At 41.3% G+C, this 21,429-nt stretch overlaps 1 protein-coding gene across 1 annotated transcript; it reads right to left on the reverse strand.

Moving 5' to 3' along the window:
• Window positions 1–810: 810 nt before the first annotated feature.
• vwc2 (von Willebrand factor C domain containing 2) lies at window positions 811–18,036 on the reverse strand. Its single transcript, XM_079472382.1, has 4 exons — window positions 17,604–18,036; window positions 14,772–15,490; window positions 12,879–13,008; window positions 811–1,806 (listed from the first exon to the last, which is right to left on the reverse strand). The coding sequence occupies exons 2-4, from the start codon at window positions 15,390–15,392 to the stop codon at window positions 1,655–1,657; spliced, it is 903 nt and encodes a 300-aa protein (XP_079328508.1). The 5' UTR covers window positions 15,393–15,490; window positions 17,604–18,036; the 3' UTR covers window positions 811–1,654.
• Between the last annotated feature and the right edge of the window lie 3,393 nt (window positions 18,037–21,429).

A 21,429-nucleotide genomic window follows, 5' to 3' on the forward strand; every position in this document is an offset into this window, starting at 1 on the left:
CACTCAATATTTAGCTCAATGTCGCTCACGCTCACGGTAAACCAAATCCCGCTCAGATCCCGCTCCGACTATATGAACACCTTTATTATTTCTGCCGTTAATAAAAGAAACAGGTTCAAAAGAAAAGCAGACCAAACAAGGGGAAATCGTTACAGCGTTTTAGATTGTACTTTTAGAAACTAAAAATAAGCTGCATCTTCGAAGGCTGTGTCCTCGGAGATCACATTTGTCGACCTCGGCCCCATATGACATCATGGTTTATTCAGGGTTTATTTCATAAAAGCAACTGTTACATTGGTTAAGTGTCGGTGACACTGCAATGTCTTCTTTCGAGAAATAAATATACATTTTTTCATGTGTTTTAACTGAAATGAGCCTGTATCAAACCACTGGTCGCACCTCCGCAAACAGACGGGGCGTTTTGTATTGACATGCATGGCGTTGCCGTTGAGCTATTGTTCAGGCTCATGAGGTGAACATGGTATAGTTATCCAACAGCAAAAAGCAAATCACCAAGGGCTGAACGTGCGACTCTGAGTGTACTTTCAGAAAGGCGTTCTCTGCTCCGTAAGAAATATTAAAGCTACCTCTCGCTCCACTTCGCTCACATGCGATAAATGTTGATGCAGTCAAATTTTAACTATTGAGTTATTGGAATCGGGGGCTGACTTTATGACTTCTATTTCAAAATTCCTATTTAATCCTCTTTAAATCCCACTTTCTATTTATTAATGTTTAACCTGACATTTCAAGCATGGCTCCGTTTAGAAAACCTCAGGTAACCTCGAATAAGCCTCATAAACAATCATGCACAGTGTAACAATTTATTTGCAACATGAAAACACACACGCACATAAAAACACTTCTTGGCAAAATGGACCTCAGTTTAGAGCACAACAGAGACATGAACGCAGACATCAGCAAGCAGCTTTTTTCCATCTTTTTTTGGATTCCTTTCCAAATCCTGCTTCGTTTACTATCCTGAAAAGGCGTCGGGTTAGATGTTGTATGCGATTGCTGACTGCAGCTTGTCATCTTTGACGAAACCTCCCTCTAGACACGCTGACAGCAGCACAGGCAGGTGTGTAATACATTCCCATTAGATGGATTGTGGTGAGCAGTCGGACCCGGTATTAAACGTAACGGCATATCAAAATACAGTGGCTATAAAAAATATCAGATAATTTAATTGTTATCGTTTCACCAGCACATACATAAATAAATATCCTTTATATGGGTTATAAATCTCAATATAAAGTTGAAGTACTAATATAGTTGAATTTAACTCCATGCCTCTTGATTCTAACGTAGTCTAGATACTTCTATATATGTGTGACTCTAATGTATGGATGTCACTTGTCATGACGCTATGTCAACTCAGAGGCTCCATCGCAGCGTGATGAATGAAGCATTTAGCACTCTGGCCTTAGGTCGTGTTCCCAGGTTATCCGCTTCATCCGCTGCATGCTTTTGGACACTCTGAGTTCATATAGTCATGAGCTGTCACAAATGGCCGTGACTGATGTAACATCACGCGGGCCCGGCGATTTGGCTGCGTGCGAGGCCCGGGGGTCGCCGTGCTGAGCCGATACAGACCACAGCTAGGACGGCGGATACGCAGCTGTCTGAGCGAAGGCCGGGGAGTGTCGCCACCTTAACTCGGATGGCACTCGTTCTTGCTGCAGGTGGCCTGCCGTTCAATACGCCAGGTGCCCTCCTCGTACGTGCAGTAGCAGATGGTGCATTCGTCAATCTTGACCTCTCGGCCGGCCGGGATCACTGCCGTGTCCGCATAGCAGTTTGGCCCTGTGAGAGACAGGAGAGGAACTGCATCAAACCGAGAAATAGAAACAGCTTATAAATGTGCCAACAAGACTGCAATCCCTGGCATTGAGTGGCCGATTTTATTTTAGAGCGGGGGTGACTCCCGTAGATCAAGCTGAAATGATGTCAACTGACCTCATATAAGTTTTATGATGTTGTCACGTTATCAGTCAGTCAGAACACAATGCTTTACTGTATGTCAGTGTCACCGCGCTCACTCTATCGAAGCGGAGACTTTCTCTTTTAAGCTTGAGGGACTTGACAGCTTTTCTTCCTAAACCGCAGAGGATGACGCTTCTCTGTCGCAACTGTCCTGCGTGTTTCAAGTGAAAATGACACTGTCAAAATAGCGGCACTGCACTGTTCCGTGTCAAACCTTCTATAAAATCTGACCGTATCGTGATCTCAGAGAGCTTATCGCAGAGCTTATGGTGAACCATAAACATTTATTAAGCCCCAAGTGCAGACTCTAACTTTTAGTCTTCTAATCTACAAAGCTTTTCCATTGCATGCATTTTTAAATAGTCTTGCGCAAGTCCTTTCCCAAAATGTAAAAAATTTAGTTTAAAACCTGAACACAGCTACCTTTGGTTTTGAAATCTTTCCAGAAAAAAAAACATAAGGAGCAGAAAGCTGCAACACATCGACAAATAAAAAGGAGACATGGCCTAAATAAGGGTACTATAAGAAAATATATGGTTTTATGAACAAGTGGCGCAGCTGGTAGGGTACTAATCGAATTCCACTATTGGTCTTAAAGGGACAGTTCACCCAAAAATGAAAATGTTTTCATCATTTCCTCACCCTCAGATTGTTCCAAACCTGTTTAAATGTACTTGTTCTGCTAAACAGAAAGGAAGACATTTGGAAGAATGTCAGTAACCGAACACATCTCGCCCCCCATATTTATTTTTCCTACTATGTAAGTAAATGGGGGACGAGATCTGCTCGGTTACTGACATACTTTCAAATATCTTCCTTTGTGGGTAAGTAAATGATGACAGAATTTTCCTGTAGTCGTAAATATAAAGATATTTAATTAAGTTCTCAAACAGTCTTAAATGCTAAATTCTAAATTAAATAAAGATGAATTCACTACCAAGAAAAAAATGAATGGTAGTCAAAAGTGCCGCAGAACTGTTTCTCTCCTACATTCTTCAAAATGTCTTCTTTTGTGTTCAACAGAACAAAAAAATTATAAAATAATCTTCCTACTATGGGAGTCAATGACAGAATGTCATTTTTGGGTGAAGTATCACTTTAAGACCTGCCGCTCTACGCAGATCTGACGCCCGTTCCAATTTTCACAACTCTTTGCATTAATTTAGGATTTTATTTAACACGTTGAAATCTGTGCTAACAAAAATGCTAGAGAAAACGGGCTTACTGACATAATCTTGTGTGTTTGTTCATTATTTATGTTTGTGTGTTTTGAATCTTTGTTCATTCAAGCACGAAATAGAACTTAATACTGATGCGCTGTCTGACAGAGATTCACTGGCGCAGCCTTTAGCCCGTGACTGTATACACAAGACTGGACTGCTGTCGCGTTGTGCCGCATCCCACAGCAAGAAGCTGTCTATCTACACTGAACGCCTACAGTGTAGTCGTCTACACTGAACGCGTCAAAGCAACTGTTTCAAATCGCACTTAAATGGTTTAAAGGCCTGTCCATGAATAAGAGCGGATGCTGTGTTAATTGCGTTAAATATTTTAACGCACTAATCTGAATGAGTTAATGCGTTAACGTTGACAGCCCTAAGAAAAGATAATGTAGCACTGCTGTGTCACACAAATCCTTGAAGAGTTGAGCATTCACTGGACCATGCGGGTCTTAAATGACTCATCAAGAACAAATGAGTCGTCTAAAGCAAAGACAGAAAAGTAAATACTGCAAACCGACAGCAGTATAATGACAAGAGATAGGAGACTTGCTCTGAGCACTATGTCATGTCTGTGGAATTTTAAGGATTTTTTATTTTACACAATCTGTCTGATTAGCTAGAAAAAGCAAACAAGTCAGAAAAGCCTGAGGGACTGTAGTGAGTTTGGTGAACATCCAGTAGAGATTTTCTGTGCCAGTCTTATAGGGGATTTGGGGGATTATCCACAATACAGTCCGACCAGTTTGAACAGATATAGCAACCCGAATGGAAGTACTCAAATCCAGTTTATAAAATAACAAAGCCAATACAATTAATTAACAATGCTATCCTGGTGCATCTTTCACTTCACTTTGCCAAACAGATAAATTGTGCTTTTGTATTCAGCCTCTTCAAAAAAAGAAACCGCGAGGACACATCTCTACATAAAACATGCACAGGCCCATCAATCATCATGGATTTCTGTCCGGTGATGTCAAAACGTCATTCAGATCACTTTTATTATCATTTCAGAGTGAAAACATCAGATTCCCTCCCTCAAATATCATGACATAGCAACTATGGTACTCAAAGCAACTAGCACACCTAAGAGAATGTGTATATGGCTGCAACCATCACCCTGGGATTTGATTTATAAATATACAAATCATTTGATTTGTTTATTTTTTTTTGAGTTACATTAATAGTTACACTATTAATCTAAAAAGTGAAAAAGAATACAAATCAAGCATGAGTAAGTGACACTAAACTTGTAAATGTGCATATTTAAAAAATGAGGAATATGCAATCCTACGTTTGCCAGATCTGTTGAGCACATGCGCTGCATGCCTCCGCCATCTCTGTGCTTCTAAAGGCAGCTGCATCGGCTTTATTGTGTGCGGGACACAGAGCTCAGCTTTCCGGCGGTGGGGACGGATAAACTTGGGTTAAATGTGGCTTAATTCATTAAGATTCAGTGTACACCTTAATAAAGCATATAATGTCAAGAAATTCTGAAGAGCCTTAACGTGAATGGAAAGCGCATCAATAAAGGATCACAGGACAAAGTGTCAGCGCTTTGCATTCATGTTCGAGGCTTTTCCTTTTCTTTGCATAGTTTGATTTTATTATATGGTGTATACAGAATATTTAGTGTTTCGTAATGTCGCAGGAACATAAGTTTGGCTTTGTTGTTGGAAAAACTGATCTCCTTGTTCTACATGAAACCGGTGTGCCTGTCATTATAAAGAAGGGCATGGTGGCAGAGACGCGGAAAACAAAGGAAAAACTGAGACGAGTTAAGTTCATGGTCGATATTGTTTTAGTGTTTAGTTACTGCTTTATATCTTATTTATTCGTTTATACAATGTATTGAATATATATATTTTTTTTGTTTTTACTAGTTCACTAGAGAAATATTTTATTTAGATGTATAATCATAACTTGTTATAAGGGGTTTGTATAGCTCTGTAATTTAGAACAATGTTAGCAATGTTATATAACATATGTTTTTCATACTTAGCTTAAACCATCATCTGATGTCCCCATTCACCACATATTTACATAAATTTTGCATTTGCATTTATTCATTTGGCAGACTCTTTTATCCAAAGCGACTTACAAGTAGTTTTTTACAGTGACACATTACTGCAGAGCAATCAGGGGTAAGGTGTCTTGCTCAAGGGCCCTTCAGTCATGACCTGCTGGTTCTGAGATTAGAACCGGCAACCTTCTGATCACAAGCACAACACTCTAAAACACATCTCTAGTCGAGGGCAGCCCTAACAATATCAGATTTTTGCTACACCGTAGGCAAAAAATGTGCGATAACCATAAATGATATTATCGGTCAAATCTTGAATTTGTCTATTTTGTGTTTTTTGTCAATGAATTAAAATATGAGTGTAGTTATGAGTGTAGTGAGACAGAGAGAGAGAGAGAGAGAGAGAGAGAGAGAGAGAGAGAGAGAGAGAGAGAAATCACTCTGGCTTTTAAGGCTTAAACATGTGCTGAATTATTTATAAAAATTATAATATGTGTAAAATAATTAGTGTATCGACAAATCTTATTTTTTTACATCACAATAATACCTGTTTATTGTGACACATCAAAGATTGTATGTATATATATATATCGGAAATTGGAGGACGAAGACATGGTTGAAGATAAACAGCTGCAGTACAAACAGAACAGCAGAAGCAGTTGTACACATGCTGCATCTTTGGTAGCGGCGAGGAGTGTTTAATCACGGCGAGCAGACCCTTACCCTCACTGCGTATCAAAGCACTGCTGTTGAGACTAAATTCAAAAGAGAGAACCATTAAAGACTTTGGTCCATTCAGAGATGAAGTGCATTCCCTACGGAACAGCGGTAATTGATATAAAAAGCAAAGGAGGAGAAAAAGGAAAGCTGGGATCTTGAAAATGGCATGATCTTTTAAAGCTCATTAGAGCTCATGCTCTCTGAAACAGCCTGGACCAGAACTCACACTATACTGAAAATAGGTGAAATAACAGCCCACTAATGCAGTTCTTTAGTACATATGCATTATAAATGCCACTAAATTGACTTGCTTTGTGGGAAAAGATGGCTGGGATGGATGGAAAAGGTATAGATAGATTTGTGAGGTTGAATTTTATTCTGAAAGTGCTGGTGGATGGGCGTGTACTAAAATATTACAGATTTCCACATTATTATAATTATAGTACTTGCAAGGCGAGCATGATAGTCTATAAATTATTTTATATTCTTTTATGGTTTTTAAATTCCCTTCCTCACAATGTCTGCAATTAAAGTGACAGTTCACCCAAAAATTTTAATTCTGTCATCATTTACTCACTCTCATGTCGTCTCAATCCTGTCTGACTTTCTTTTTTCGGCATAACACCAAAAGAAGATATTTTGAAGAATGTTGTTAACTGCCCCCATTCATTTGCATTGGTCTTGTGTCGAAATGGGGGCTAGTCCTGTTCAGTGACCAACTTCAAAATATCTTCTTTTGTGTTCTGCAGAAGAAAGAAAGTCATAAAGGTTTGAAATGACATGAAGGTATGAGTAAATTATAAAAAAATTAACTATAATAATAATTTGTTACATTTATGGCGCTTTTCCATTGCATGGTTCTGTCAGGTTTAGTACGACTCAGCTCGGTAAACTTATCGTCTTTCGTCTTGCGTTGCATCTTCTGCCGTAACATCATTGTGAACTTGACATTAACACACGCACAACACAGGAGAAATATCAAGCATATCGATGGCGGATGGCAGCAACACAAAATACTGCTAAAAATACCAGATAGTTTGGGAAATCTTACAGCAAAGAGCAGACAGCAATCATTTGGTTTGCTCGACGGAGGACAAGGGGTATGCTTATGTAGCATTTAGCATTGCGTTAAGGGTCTCAATCTCTATTTTACTGTCACGAAGCATATAACGAAATGCCAATATTACATATTATAATGCGTATTCATGTGTTGCAAATCCAATGACCCTTGTAATGATTCTCTCGTCCCAATCAGTGATCTGTGTGTAAACACTTCACATTTTGGTATCGGATCCGGTACAGTACGCTTGGAACCTCAACCGAGGTGGTACTAAAAAAGTAATCAGGTACTGTTGCCAGTGGAAATGCGCCATTATATGCCCTTTCCATGGAAGTGGGGAATCTCCTTAACCACCACCAATGTGCAGCATCCCCCTGGATGATGCAATGGCAGCCATATTGCACCAGAACACCCACCACACACCAGCTTATTGGTGGAGCGGTTACGAAGATAGAGTTATGAAGCAAATTAGTACATATGGGGATGATTAGGAGGCCTATCACTTTAATTCAGCTGGAAACGCTTAATGTATATTAAGTCTTAGGTGATTTTACTGTATTACTTAAAACAAATATGAGACTGAAGCTTAATGTTCCCTATTGATTTACATTGAATATGTTTCCTAATCTTTGCATATTAATTCTTATTGGTGGTTCTTTTTTGACATCTGCTTGCATACTAAATTGTGATTGATAGCAGAAAGCAAGTTTCTGATGCAGATGTCATTCACACAGAAAAAAACCTAGAACTCTTACCAAAATACACCAAGTCACTCCATACGGACTTCGAATACTTGTCAGACAGGGTATTTGTTGAGCTTTCATGTAAGCACTGCTTTTAGATGTTTAAGACTTCTGCTAAAGCACTCTACAGTTTGCTTTGCTAATTCTCTTCTCCTGCTTTGAGTTTGTATATCTCCTGGGCAAAAAGACTGAGAAAGAGTGCAGAGAGAGCTGGAGGTGCTGTGCATAGAAAATCACTGTCCTCTGCTTCTCCACTTTAGTATCAAAGAGAATCAAGCCCCATTACAAACGGATAAAACTATCAGCGCAACAAATCCCCACTAACGCATTTCTCCAGAGGAAGAAAGAAACGCAAGAAGTATTTAAGATGAGCTGGAGCCTGAAAGTGTTTTCTAGGGCCTCTTAAGCCCCCATGAATATTTCGCCCCAATTGTCCTCTTGAAAAAAATGAGCGATCACGCTTTCCCCCAGCAACATGGGGTGCGGCTTCGCAATTTTAACAGCTTTCGGCCCACGCTGAAAATATTTAGTGCAACCTTGAAAGATAAACAGGGACACGTTGTCTGAGCCCTTTCTAAAATGGGCTTGTTTTCCCCCACGTTGCCAAGGAGATGAGGTCAACAAAAACAAGGGGAAGTTGGGAAAGCATATATTTCGCTTTATAGTGACCGACTGAATGTGGAGAGCTGCTGCTGTTTTTAATTCCATCCTTTCCTGAGAGGTCCATGCATCTTGGGAAATGGTGACATCGGTGCAGCATCCTTGAAAAAATCACTGGATGGCAAGTTTCTTATTTCTTGACAGACCCCGGTGAATGATTTGCTGGAGCGCGATGACTGGATCTGAATGTTTTTCCCGTTCTTTTTGAGTCGCAATGCTGCTGCCGCTCGCAGATGTTCTTTGATATTCATGAACAACTGCCTGGGGTGGATATTAGCAATAGCGCTCACTTTCATCTCCCCCTATGGCACTTCCTGAAGTGTCTCCCAGCGTACTCCTTCAACAACAGACCCAGGCGGCGCGCCGCAAGGGAACATAATACTACATTCAGCAGGCAAGAAAGAGGTGCTTACCTCCGCTCTTCGCCTACAACAAATAGAGATATCAGCCCTCATGACTGCTTTATAAGAAGCACTTTGTGTTTTTCACTTATGAACACCCACTTAAAATGAATAAAACAGCCTGAAATGTACCCTATAGTGTAAAAGGTGTAGGTGGTCTTGAGCCACGTTTACTGAGCCTGCCGGCTCCTGAGAGTAGCCTCCTATGAATCAGCATGAATGAATTAGCTCAATTCCAAAACTATTTAATAAGCGAACAAATTACACTCAGTTACATCCTTTGAATTGTGTGATTTCTATGACCTGAAACTGACAGGGGGAGGCTTTTGTACCCTTGCTGGGTATGGCGTGGTGAGCGTGAACCGAGCATACGATTATGATTATGAGAGAAATGCTTGCAACCCATTTAGAAATTGATTCTCTTCGGCGCTGTCCCCATTCAGCGTCAAGTCTGGCAACTGAAATGAAGACGACAGCCTTGCTTTCTTCTGCAGCTATTATCATTTCATCCCATAGACACCACATTTTTCTCGAAGGGGCCGGTCTGAGGGCTTTCATTCACACAATGGCAGAGTCAATCAGATGGTAATTACCTCTTAATGATGCCAATTAAATAATCATTCTGCTCCGGTTTATCGGGAAGCTTGATTGGAGCGCTGATAAAGTTTCTGTGTCGAGTCCTCAGACGTTGAAACTTTGTGTCGCTCAGGTGATTATCAACAGTAGAGGATGAGTTAGATCCGGCTTTCACAGCCCTTACACAACCGCCACCTATCCAGAGATGTCAACCACCAAGCTTTGAAGTCTTACTTTGAGGAGCGCAAGTCTCAGGGGGTCAGAGCATCTGGCTGTTTCTCGCCTTGCATCTGCGCCGGAGTCTTTGTACCTCAGACAGTTCCAGAAGCCTCAGAGGTACTTGCATTTCAGCCCCCGCACGACATGCGCAAACACAACGAATGCAATCAGCCCATTGAAATTATTCTACCTATCTATACAAGTCAAAGACGAAATCAAATTGCAGACATCCTGGCGAGCGCAATAGAGTCGAGCTAAGGTATTATGATGCGCTTTTGAATCAGCAGGCAGCGGTAATCTCGTACACGTACATTTGTAAAGCTGAATTCTCCACGCCGCGACTTGATGAAATCGTCCCGCCTCCGTTCCTTTGGATTCTGTGTCACTCCCAAACACCAAGCGAGTTATTCGATCAGGGAATCTTGGCAGGATCTTGATAAATGCCAAAATGATTCATTGAAACATTTGTGCTCTTTCAAATATTTGGCCAACATCAGCCCTTCCCCCACTGCCGAGTCAGAGATCCATTTACCAAGTCATCATTTCTGTTTTGCTGAAGGAGGCTGCATGGCTGCAGGTGCCATATTGGATCTGGATCCAAGTGAATAAAAGAAGCAACAGTCTTGGACGTGCTGTCTGGAAGCATCTAAAACAGCTCTGTATAACCCACACTGGTTCAGGAAACTTCTGCCGAGACATTGTAATGTGTTCCAATCACAAAACACTCGCAAACTAACCCGAGGTCACAGCTTTTCTTTCCTCTTCCCTCACAATACACTTCTCTGGCCAAAAAGAGAACAAAAACACGCACAAGATAACAGCTCTCTTCCAGAAAAACATAGGGAACTGCTTCGCTGCCAGCGGTCTACATAGGCTGCTGTCTTCTTTGGGAGGACTTTAACGGTCATGAACCCTCAAAAGTGATACTGATTTAGAACGCTCTACATAGGCAACAACTCAAGTAGTGTTCCTAACACATAAGGCATGATTCTCAATCGATTTGAGAGTGAAGTCAAGAATTACTTTCCCAAGTTGTTCCAAATACGTGGAAAATCTTTACCAACTGACCTTTCTGGGACATTGAAATGGAAGTCAAAAGGTGTCCTAGAACTGTTTGCTTTCCTAGATTCTTCAAAATATCTAATTTCATGTTCAACAGAACAAAAATTAAACAAAACATGTTCCTACTATGGTAGTCAATTATGTCCCAGAAATGTCAGTTGCAAAATTTTTCCAAATAATTGTGTTCGTCAGAATCGTTTTAGTATACAACACAAAAATGCTGGATTGTTTTCTCAACTTTTTCACTGGGTTGAGCCAGTCGGGTAATGTTTTGTGTCATTTTTCTCAAAAGTATTCAAAATATGTCAGTTCACATGACTATCTGCTTAGTCCCCACAGAACAAAAAGTTCAAAATTAGGGGTAGACAAGTTAACGTGTTATTGTTGCTTTGAAACATGAATTCATTAACGGCAACAGTTATTTTATTTTGCATTTATGCAGTGTTTTTAAAATCCCAGACGCGCAAACGCTTTGGTTCCGAAGGACACAAATCCAGTTTGTATTAGAAAAGATACACATCTCTGAAAACTTAAACAAATGAAGATCATCTCATTGTGATCGTGAGACGATGGCAACGTATTTTTTTTTTATGAAAATCTCAAATTCGAACAAAATCCATATTTTTCCTTTAGCTCAAAATTGTTATGTGATTAACTGCTGCTCCATTGGGGTCATTTTTTGCACTTAATAAACTTGTGCAGGCCAAAAGCCTGAAGAAAACTAACCCCCCGTCACCTTTTTCATAAATAGGCAGGCTGAGATTGCTAAACTCGTCAGTGCCATCTCATCAGAGTTGAAAAATAACACTAAAAACTGGTAGGTGTCACAGTAGAGTGTTTTTTATTTAATGAGTCATTCATTCAACCGATTCATTCACACAGACTAGCTGATGTCGACTAACTTGATTCAGTCAGGAAGGAAGTCCGCTGTCTGCTCAAAGACAGGCAACCGTTCAGCTGCTGGCTTTGTGTGGAAATATTTGCTGGCAAAAATCGACAATGAAACGCACAGGCTTGACATTTCCTGCAAAATCCTTAAATTTGAAATCCCTATAATAAGCTTACTGTGTGTATCAGGGTAATCAGCTGTTGTGTCTCAAATGAATGAACGCACGAACCTGGAAATGGCATTCCTTATTTCACAACAAGCAGTTAGCACCCCAAAGGCTGCCTGACTTACATGTAAAGCAACGAATCAGCCTTTGTTTTGTTTAACAACATGTTTCTTTAGGGCCGTGAAAATGGCCCTCTGATGGCCATTCAACCGGATGCCAACTTCGGTGTTTCCAATTTTGTGTGCCTTAGGCTGAAATTACATAGCACACATATATATGAAATCATTTAATACGTTTTTATAAAAAGAAATTACAATGTACAATATTTTATTGATCTTTTTCAGTCTGAAAATATGTTAAGTATTTAAAACCCACTCATCTCCGTCATCTTAAACGATACAAGCACTGGTGCCTTGTGATCCGGCTAAAACAAGTTACCTTAGGAGGCAACGTAATTAAACCACCTACATTTCAAACCAGCCACCACATCCGGAGGCTCAATAGGTTTATGAACAGAGCAAAAAAGTAGAAGGGGACTTTTCAGGTGAACAAAACAAACAGGCAACCAAATAATAGCTTTGAAAATTCTTCCTCCTCTATATGCCAGCTGCTTTGAAAAGAGACATTTACCTCTGTATTTGCCGCCAAACAGACTAAAAAACATTATTTACGTGTAAAAGTGTAATCATTTGTGCCCCACAGCCGGCTTAAGCAGCTGAAACACCTGCCTGTGCTAATCACCTCACCTCCTGGATACAAGCAGAGACCCTTGCTGTTTCATTAGTGCTATTGCTGTCTGAATAATGTATCTCGGCAACTATCTTAAACAAAGGCCTGCAGACAAATATAATCTCATTGGGTTTGCATTACCTCACTAGCGGTAAACTGGCTATTACAGAACAATGAAATGGATGCACACGTAATGCATATGTGAAGAGGTGAGATCTGGAGCTTCATGCAGGCTTTCTGTGAATTTTGGCCGCTGCTGGTAATGGACTGCAGTGGAGGGAAGTCTCTGGTCATTTTAACAGAACCGATTCTAGCCTAACTCTCTAGCTCCTGGGGGACACAGCAGGGGTTAGGTACTGCAGAGGATAGATGTTTCAAAGGAACAAGGGAGAGAAAGAGGGTTTGGATGAGCAGATCCACTTACCGCTCTTACACACTGGGCAGCACTGGTCGGGCTCGTATTCTGGATCAACGCACTCTGTCAGTGGGCAAGCTGACACCGAACACAAAACCTCTCCGCTGGGTTCACAACGGCACTTCTCACACGAAGACACCTGGAAATGTATGTACATGCCAATCAGAAAACACTGAGACACTGTAGCTATATTTAGGATTCTGTTCAATAGAACACTTCACACTCCCAATGGCAGATTTTGTTTTGTCAGACCAAAACTTTTGTCACTCTAAAAATGCTGGGTTATTTTTTACTCAGCGTTGGGTGAATGGTCAAATGGGTTAAATTAAGCCAGATACATTTTAGATGTGAGCCAACAATGGGTTACAACAACCCAACATTTTGGCTTGAAACAACCCAGTATAGGTAAATTTATAAGCCAATGATTGGGTCCAACCCCTTCTGACCCAACACATTGTTGAACATAACTCAGAACTCTTTCATTTTTTTAGTGTGTAATTCTTCACAAGGCCAAAAATCTTTCCACAAGGTGAAGAATCTGTAATGCTGGGCTGTTTTTGACCCATCTGCTGTGTTGTTTCCACTCATGCTTGGGTCATTTTAACCCAGCAGTGTGTTCTGTCCAATATTTAGCCAGAATGGGTCAAAACCAACCCAACGTTGTGCGTGTGAAGAAACAACTATACATCATATTAACATAAACTGTGACAGAAATGCTATTACTTAAATACAGAGTAGATGTCTGCACCATTGGTGTTACAGCTCTACAGATGGCTTAGAAATTACACACTGTATATACGGTATGAACAAAATGTTCAGTTCTGCCCTGTGCTTATTCTCTGCCAACGAGCCCCGAGAAAACACAAAGGACTTTTTTGCCATTAGCAACCTCTCTAGACCATCTTCTACTATTGGTGGAAAAAACTAAGAAAGTTCTGAAGGGTCCCTAAAATGGATAAGTTCTTCAGAAATAAGCAAGAATCCCTTCAGCACTTTTCCCTGAAACACTAGCCTCTTGGGACCGTACATATATGATATAGGACTCGTTTTGCTCTACTGAGGCTATACAGTAATTGTTAAGTTTGCTGTCTGCATATGCATTAGGCGCCACGAGCTAAACCAATAAATCCAGTCCTGCCCATTGCTCCTCTTTGTGAAAAGCCATAATACTGACTGCAATGATAAATCTCTAGAGCTCAGGTGTTTAGAATAATGACTCCAATGATACAGGAAGAGAAGGAACCAATGGAAATTGAATCTAGAGATTAACCGCAGAACAAAAAAAGTGGAAACTATCCCTCAGGCTACACTGTGGGCCAAGATACGCCGTTCAAAAAGAATCATTTCTGCACCTGCTGTCTGAAACTTGATGACACACAATTTTCACTAAAAGAGAAATTAGCGAGAATCGTAGAAGGGCCCAACAGCAAAAGCATTTTCCTCCAGCTCACACCATACTGCGTGTGAGATCTGTCACCATTACCTCCACATAATGATTGAACTCTTAACACATTTACATCATACAAACATGAATAAAGTATTTTATCTTCTTGTGGGCCATTTCCCCGAGATGAACCTTTGGAAGATTGATAGACATAAAATGAAAAAATCTGTGATCTTGAAAACTCATTTTTGGGTTGTTGGAATCAATACATAATCAAGACATGATGCCCACACATTAGATTTCTTCTACTTGACAGAAGCCTCCATCGGACCAAAAAATTCAATTCCACTCCATAATGAACAGAGAGATTCAATGAGTTAAAGTCTGAACGCATTGATAACCCATCTTCAAGTATGCTTTCATAAAATAAAGGCCACTTTAGAACAAAGAGAATAAAAAGAATAAACTCAGTTCAAGCTGGCATTTGCATAATGAAACATTTGATGTTGTGGTCTCACCTTAAACTCCTCCAGAGATGAGTAGATCTTGCCTCTGAATTCACAGTAGTTTTTCTTTTCTTTGCATTGTGGACAACACTGGCTAGTGTCAACACGCAGGCAACGGGGGTGAAGTTTTGGACACTCGGGCTGGGCGCACAGAGGACCTTCGTCGGTGCACAAGCAGGGACACGTAGATGGTCCTGGAGTAAATTTCTCCCCTATGGCGAACATAAACCCTGTCTCATCCATGCAGCCCTTACCCCTGTAATCGGGGTACGCATACTCATCGACAGACTCGACAGATACGTTCGCCCCCTCTGTGGGAGCTTCTTCGGTCTGCTCACCCCAGGCTTCTAAAGTCTTTTTGGATACTCGTCTCATGGGACTTAAATTGGATCGGGTTCTAGCACTGGATTTGTTTCCCCCATTGATCTCTTCAAATTCAAGATTACTAATCTCCTCCAGACGCTCCTTTGCACTGGGACTCAGCGCGCTCTCTGTGGCCTGGGTCAGAACTCGCTCCAAACTCTCTTTATCTCTGCCCTCTGGCATAGTCACAATGGGGTTACCCCATGCGCTGGTGTACAGGAGCCAGTTGACAAAGATAAGTCCTGTTGTCATGGCAGCCGAGTGAAGCATCTCTCTCCTCTCGCATAAAATGATGGGACTTCACCTGAGCTCACATAACAATCCTCAAATCTCAGCTGGAGTTCTCAGCTACAAATCCATCATCATATCTGTAAAACAGGCAAACTGCAGGGTTCAGCACCATGGACAGAGGCTGTAAAGTCAAATCAGCAGTTAAACCAAACTCACTTCTCTTATGGTTTAAAACAGTTAAAGGAAAATTACATTTTATATTTTATTCTGCAATGAACATTCTAGTGACAACATTTCTTCCAAATTCTAAAAAAAAATTGCATGTATTTTCAGAAGCTGGTCAGACCAAATAAATGCAATGTTTATATAACAAAGATAGCAAGTTTATATTCATATGTAAACAATACAATACTGTTTCTCATGCATGAGTTTTTCCACAATTTTCATGCCTCTGCATTTTCGTTCTTCCACATTTCTGTTGGATGACAGTGTCATTCCTGATGTTTGGAGTAGAATTACCACAATACATGCACAAATGCTGATTAAGCCTAAACTGGAGTGGTCTCTTTATTTTTTTCTAGGACTGTATAGGTTCCAACATGTTGAAGATTTAAAAAGTAAATCATAATCAGCATTTTGACCTTATTTAGCTAAATTAAAACCAAAGCAAACCCATTCAAGTGCTTATAAAAATAGGGTGCCACATCAATAACTTCAAATCTCACTGGATCTTGCACGTCACATGACAACTAGAGACATGAGAACCAAAGAGATTCTAAATGATCTCTCATATTTTCACATTTCACTGAACATCATTTTTAAATTTAGAGCTTGTAGAGCTTTGTTTGTTTCACTAAATAATCTTGAAATAATAAACTTTTTTGTCTAATAAACATCATTTCACTTCATAACACATTTATTGACACAGTGGAGTCATTTTGGTTTCATTTTTGATGGATGCACTCCTTAAAGTTTTAACATTGTAGGTCCAATATGTCTAAAAAGTATTAACAGATTTCTCTTAAAGGGACAGTTCACCCAAAAAAATTAATTGTGTCATTATTTACTCACCCTCGAGTTGTTCCAAACCTGTATACATTTCTTTGTTTCCGACGAACACAGAAAAAGATATTTGGAAGAATGTGAGCGATCTTCAGTTTTGGGCCATCAATCGATATCATAGTAGGAAAAATTAAAATAATAGTACCCCAGAACTGTTTTCTTTCCTAAACTCTTCAAAATAATTTTGTGTTCACCAAAGCAAAACACACACAATATTTGTTCTACTATACCTTTCAACAATACCTATACCTAAACTATACCTTTAAAAAGAATTCAAGTCATATGCAGTATGGCGTTAGGGTGGGTGAATTCCTTACAAATTAGAGATTTTCTATCAAATTTCTGCAGTTATTGGAGATTACCACGTAAACAGGCAACACGAAAACACTATTGAAATTTGTATTTTGAGCAGACATGCAACTTTCCCATGCTGGCAATGTGTGAAGGCTGAGTGCCTCGAGTGTAATCACACATAGCGACACCAATCTCCCAGTCGCACCTCCACGCATCATTTTTTCCATTGGGGATGGACACGAAAGTAAATTGCCTCCAGGGAACTTGAGTCACTAGCGCTTCAACGACGTCCATTCTCTATTCTCTGTCCAGCTAAGCGCAATCAATTCACTTCGATTGAATCTGTTAAATGACACGAAGAGGTTAGTCGAGAAAAAGATACATGCGAGGCGAAATATGAAATGGTGCTCAACAAATCAAATGCACAGTGAAGTTTATAAAGTCACAACAGTCCATCGCATAATAAAATATGAATCTCAACTCGTATAAAAAGAGATGCGTTTATTTCAACTCCTGTCCCCGTAGGATCGAGCCTGTTGATGCGATTCACAGGTGTCTTTTCACAGCAGCATCCACACGATGCATCACATCTTCATCCGCACCCAGGCACGCGCGTTTAACGACCTCGGTTACAGAAAGTGCAACATCTCAGCTGTCAAAGCACTTTGAGGACTGACACAATCATTTAGGGTTCATACGAGGCAGCTCGAGGACTGTGAATGAAGGCGCAGATGATGTTGCGACACAAAGCAGAGGAAACGAATCAATTCAATATCAATATTATTCGGCACGTTGAAAGCGCATCGGTCACGCAGCGCACTGCACTCACACGTCTTAACTTTTACTTTTCGATCGCATGTAAAGAAACGCAAAGACACGCAACACATCCCGTACCTGCGTTCCGCCTCTCGGTGTCGGTGATCTGTGCAGTTAGTTGTTGGAGGCTCGACCGCGTTCATCAGTCCACGCACACTCCAGATAACCAAACAACCGCACTCACTAAGCACAGCCGAACGCTCCCATCACTCCCCGTATCATTCATCATTTACTGTGTTTGTGTTCAGATAGCGTCTCTAACGAGGCGAAAGTGTCATCCGCGCTTTCTGGAGAAGTGAAAGAAAGACAAGAGCGGACTCCTCGGCTTCTGGGTGACAAAAACATAACGTCACGTATTGAAGAGTTTGATGAAAATAGCGCGTCACCTTTCTGACCAGCAGATGGCACATTCCCGTGCTTTCCTTTGATTAAACTCCTTCCATGTATGATGAATCATTAGTTCGCGTTGTTACGGCAGAGCCTATCCGTTTAAAGAGCCTTTAATATGTGTTCAGAGCGTGCCTGTGTTCACAAGTAGGCTACTGTTTGGGCTTTGCTTCAGGCGGAGACTCTGAGGACAACGTGAAATTTGGATGTGCAAATGCAAAATTGTGGGAAAACGCACTTGGATATTCAAGTTTTTCGATAGGATTTGCGAGCTTCTGCTGTTTGGTGCACTGTAATGGTGTGTGCGTGGGGGCCAGAAAACATGGACACACACCAAACAGAGTCATTTTCCCTGTTGGCTGGTTTCCACAATGTAGATGATTTCAGATTTTCCTGTGGTTATGGGGACATCACCACAAACTTGAAGTAAACAGTAAAGGTTCCAAAGGCTTTCTTCTGGAGATGTGTGGCGTCACTCAGGGGTTTTCCATGGTTTATAAATGTCATGCCCATAACATGGGGTCCCCGTGTTCAATTCAAAAGACATCTTTCTTTTAAAGGCGCCCAGGTTACATATTGAAAATGTACTTGTCATTTCATTATTATGTTCTCATCGCTATTAAGGTATTGAAACTTCATTATGTATGTGTTTCATGTTTGTATTTACGTATATGAATAATAATGACATTTATTTAAAGGGATCTTGATTAATAACAAACGTTTTGTTGTTCGAATTACATTTGAATCACTAATTTGATTATTTACTTAGTGTTTTCATATTGTTTATTATTTGCTAGGCCTATTTTTTGACTGCTTTAGAGTTTATCTCTGTATTTGTTCTTTTTTTGAAAGAACAACACAATCTAATGGCAAAAACGTAAATACAAGGTGGTCAATTTAAGCCAATTCGTATGAATCCATGCGATCTCATGCGTATCTTTTAGTACGATTTACTTTCGCGACTGTGACGTTAGTGTTAGGGGTCGGGCTTCAATGTTGCTTTTTTCTAGTAATCGAAGAAGCCACTCCATAAAATTTCTCGAAAGAAATCGTTCTTTTAAGAACCATAGCCAAACTATGACATATTATTTTCATATAGGATGAATATTTAATTTCTGCACACTAGCACTCCCAGAGTTGTGCAGTTTGTGTATTAAAACAATATGTAAAATGATGAAAATAATGATTATAACCTCACTTTTAAAAATGAAGGTGCAACACAATGCCATAGAAGAACATTTTTGCCTGTATGGTTCCATAAAGAACCTTAAGTATCTGCAGAACCTTTCTGTCCCACAAACAGCTCTTTATAGTGAAAAAATTGTTTTAGAGTAAATAAGAGAGACATAGATCTTTTATTAGCCTTTGACCTAAAAGGAACCACAAATAGTTATTGCAAGGGCATCACTGCATAGAACCCTTTTTATTTTAAAAAGTGTTCTTTCTATACCCACTGTAGGTAAATAAAGAGAGATAAAGAGTTTGTGTGTGTGAGAGAGAGCGAGAGAGAGAGAGAGAGAGAGAGAGAGGGGGAGGGAGGGGAGAGAGAGAGGGAGGAAAGGGAGAGAGAGAGAGGGAGGGGAGGGAGAGAGAGAGAGGGAGGGGAGGGAGAGAGCGAGAGAGAGAGAGAGAGAGAGAGAGAGAGAGGGGGAGGGAGGGGAGAGAGAGAGGGAGGAAAGGGAGAGAGAGAGAGGGAGGGGAGGGAGTACGAATTGGAGAGAGAGTTTGTGATGCTTGAGGCTAGATTATTATGTCCTTTTAAAGAAAAGCTCTTCATATCCAGCACAAGCCAGCATTAATATAATTGATTATTCAGGGTCGGTCAAAGCCATTTCCATTATCTTCTTTTGATGGGGTGAGAGGGGAGAATCATTAATTCAACACTAACAAAGTGGCAGACAGATATGTCCACAACACTACATTTCACAACACAGCCGAGGCTGTTGGCACCCAGAACGATCCCCTCCATCCCTTTCTCTTCTGACACCACATTTCCATGCCCATTAAGAATTGATCTGGTTCAGCCACACTCAGAATCTGTATTTAGCATGCAGAAATTATTAAGATGTTTGAGCAGACAGGCTGTAGATCAAATTCTTCTGACTCTGCAGAAAGTGTGATAGTGTTTTTCTAAAAGCAGACGTTATTTTATCAATGTTGAATGGGGCCGGCGCTCTTTAAGAACAGAACAAGGGCTTTTCTTTTCATGCTCTGAGTGACAGCGTGGTAATGGTTCACTCAGAGCAAATGCATGATTGAGCAACCTGCGAGAAAACCTGTCCCAGCAGTACCTGTGAAAAGGTAGTTTCTCATCCGAGGGTAACACAAAGTTCATTCCATTTCTGCCGGCGAAACAAAGTTTGTTGGCTGGAACCAACTGTCTCCATTGACATTTCTGTTAGAGGGTAGAAAAACGCCTCGGTTACGTATGTAACCTCCGTTCCCTGATGGAGGGAACGAGACGTTGTGTCGACAGAATGGGGTTTCTGCTGCAGAATGGGGACTGCTGCAGCGGGCGGCCAGCGTTGTGGCATGAAGGACACAACGTCTCGTTCCCTTCATCAGGGAACGGAGGTTACATACGTAACCGAGACGTTCCCTTTCTGTCGGTCTCTCGACGTTGTGTCGACAGAATGGGGTTCCTCGGAAAATGCCACAGCGCTGTGCCGCGTCACAATCTCCCGCGAAGCGACGCTGACTGGCCTGGGCGTGTCAGACGTGAGCGCTAGCGTGAATTGTAACCTTCCAGTGGAAGGGAAGGAGTCCAGAGCTTTCTTAAAAAGATGGGAGCCCCTTCCACCGGCCGTCACGGACGGAGGCCTAGTTCTCTTAACAGCGAGAAGCCGCCCGGCACCGCAAGGGCCACTGGGAAGCGCCATTCCCCCCTGAGGGAACGCGCTACGGAGACCACTTCCTACCGCAGGGAGGAGCTTAGTGGAGATCCACACACGGTCTCGCCGGATAGGGGAGAGCACGTGGGAGACATGCAGACACGAGAGGGTGTCGCGAGCAGGTGAAAGTACACCTGGGAGAGGTCATGGGCCATCGTGTGAGAGCCATTCATGAGAAGACATCAGACGGAACCGCCCTGTGGGGGGGTTACTACATGTGGAGCACTAGGCCTTGTTAGAGCCACTGCTAGAGCTCAAAAACTGGCCAAGGGAGGCAAGGCTGCTCCGCCCGGCCCGCCACCGAGGAGTGCTTAGTGATGGATGGAATGCCTACTCTTCGCCCAAATGGGGGCTGCTCCGCTTGTCCCGCGGCCAGCTGTGCGCCACGTCGTAAGACAATCAACAGTTGTAGAAGAACCGCGAAGTCGTCAGCATCAGGATGCGAAGGCTCCGAAGAACAAAAGGTGAATGAATGCAGCACTCCGGCTCCCTTTTATACCCGGATATCCGGGGCGGGGACCGGCATGCAAATTTCATTCGCCAATTTTCATTGACCTGTTCAAGTCAGTCAGAGATGATAGGTTCTCAAGTCAAACCCCATTCTGTTGACACAACGTCGAGAGACC

This window comes from Barbatula barbatula (genome assembly GCF_947034865.1).
Source record: "Barbatula barbatula genome assembly, chromosome: 14".
NCBI classification, from domain to species: Eukaryota; Metazoa; Chordata; class Actinopteri; order Cypriniformes; family Nemacheilidae; genus Barbatula; species Barbatula barbatula.

What these genes read in the sequence shown, in the direction of transcription:
- vwc2 (XM_079472382.1), bottom strand. Translation starts at nt 15,392, where the DNA reads ATGCTTCACTCGGCTGCCATGACAACAGGACTTATCTTTGTCAACTGG. An exon ending in CATCTCTGGAGGAGTTTAAG is followed by an intron (nt 13,009 to 14,771) that starts GTGAGACCACAA and finishes ATACATTTCCAG; the next exon opens with GTGTCTTCGTGTGAGAAGTG. An exon ending in CTGCCCAGTGTGTAAGAGCG is followed by an intron (nt 1,807 to 12,878) that starts GTAAGTGGATCT and finishes TGTCTCTCACAG; the next exon opens with GGCCAAACTGCTATGCGGAC.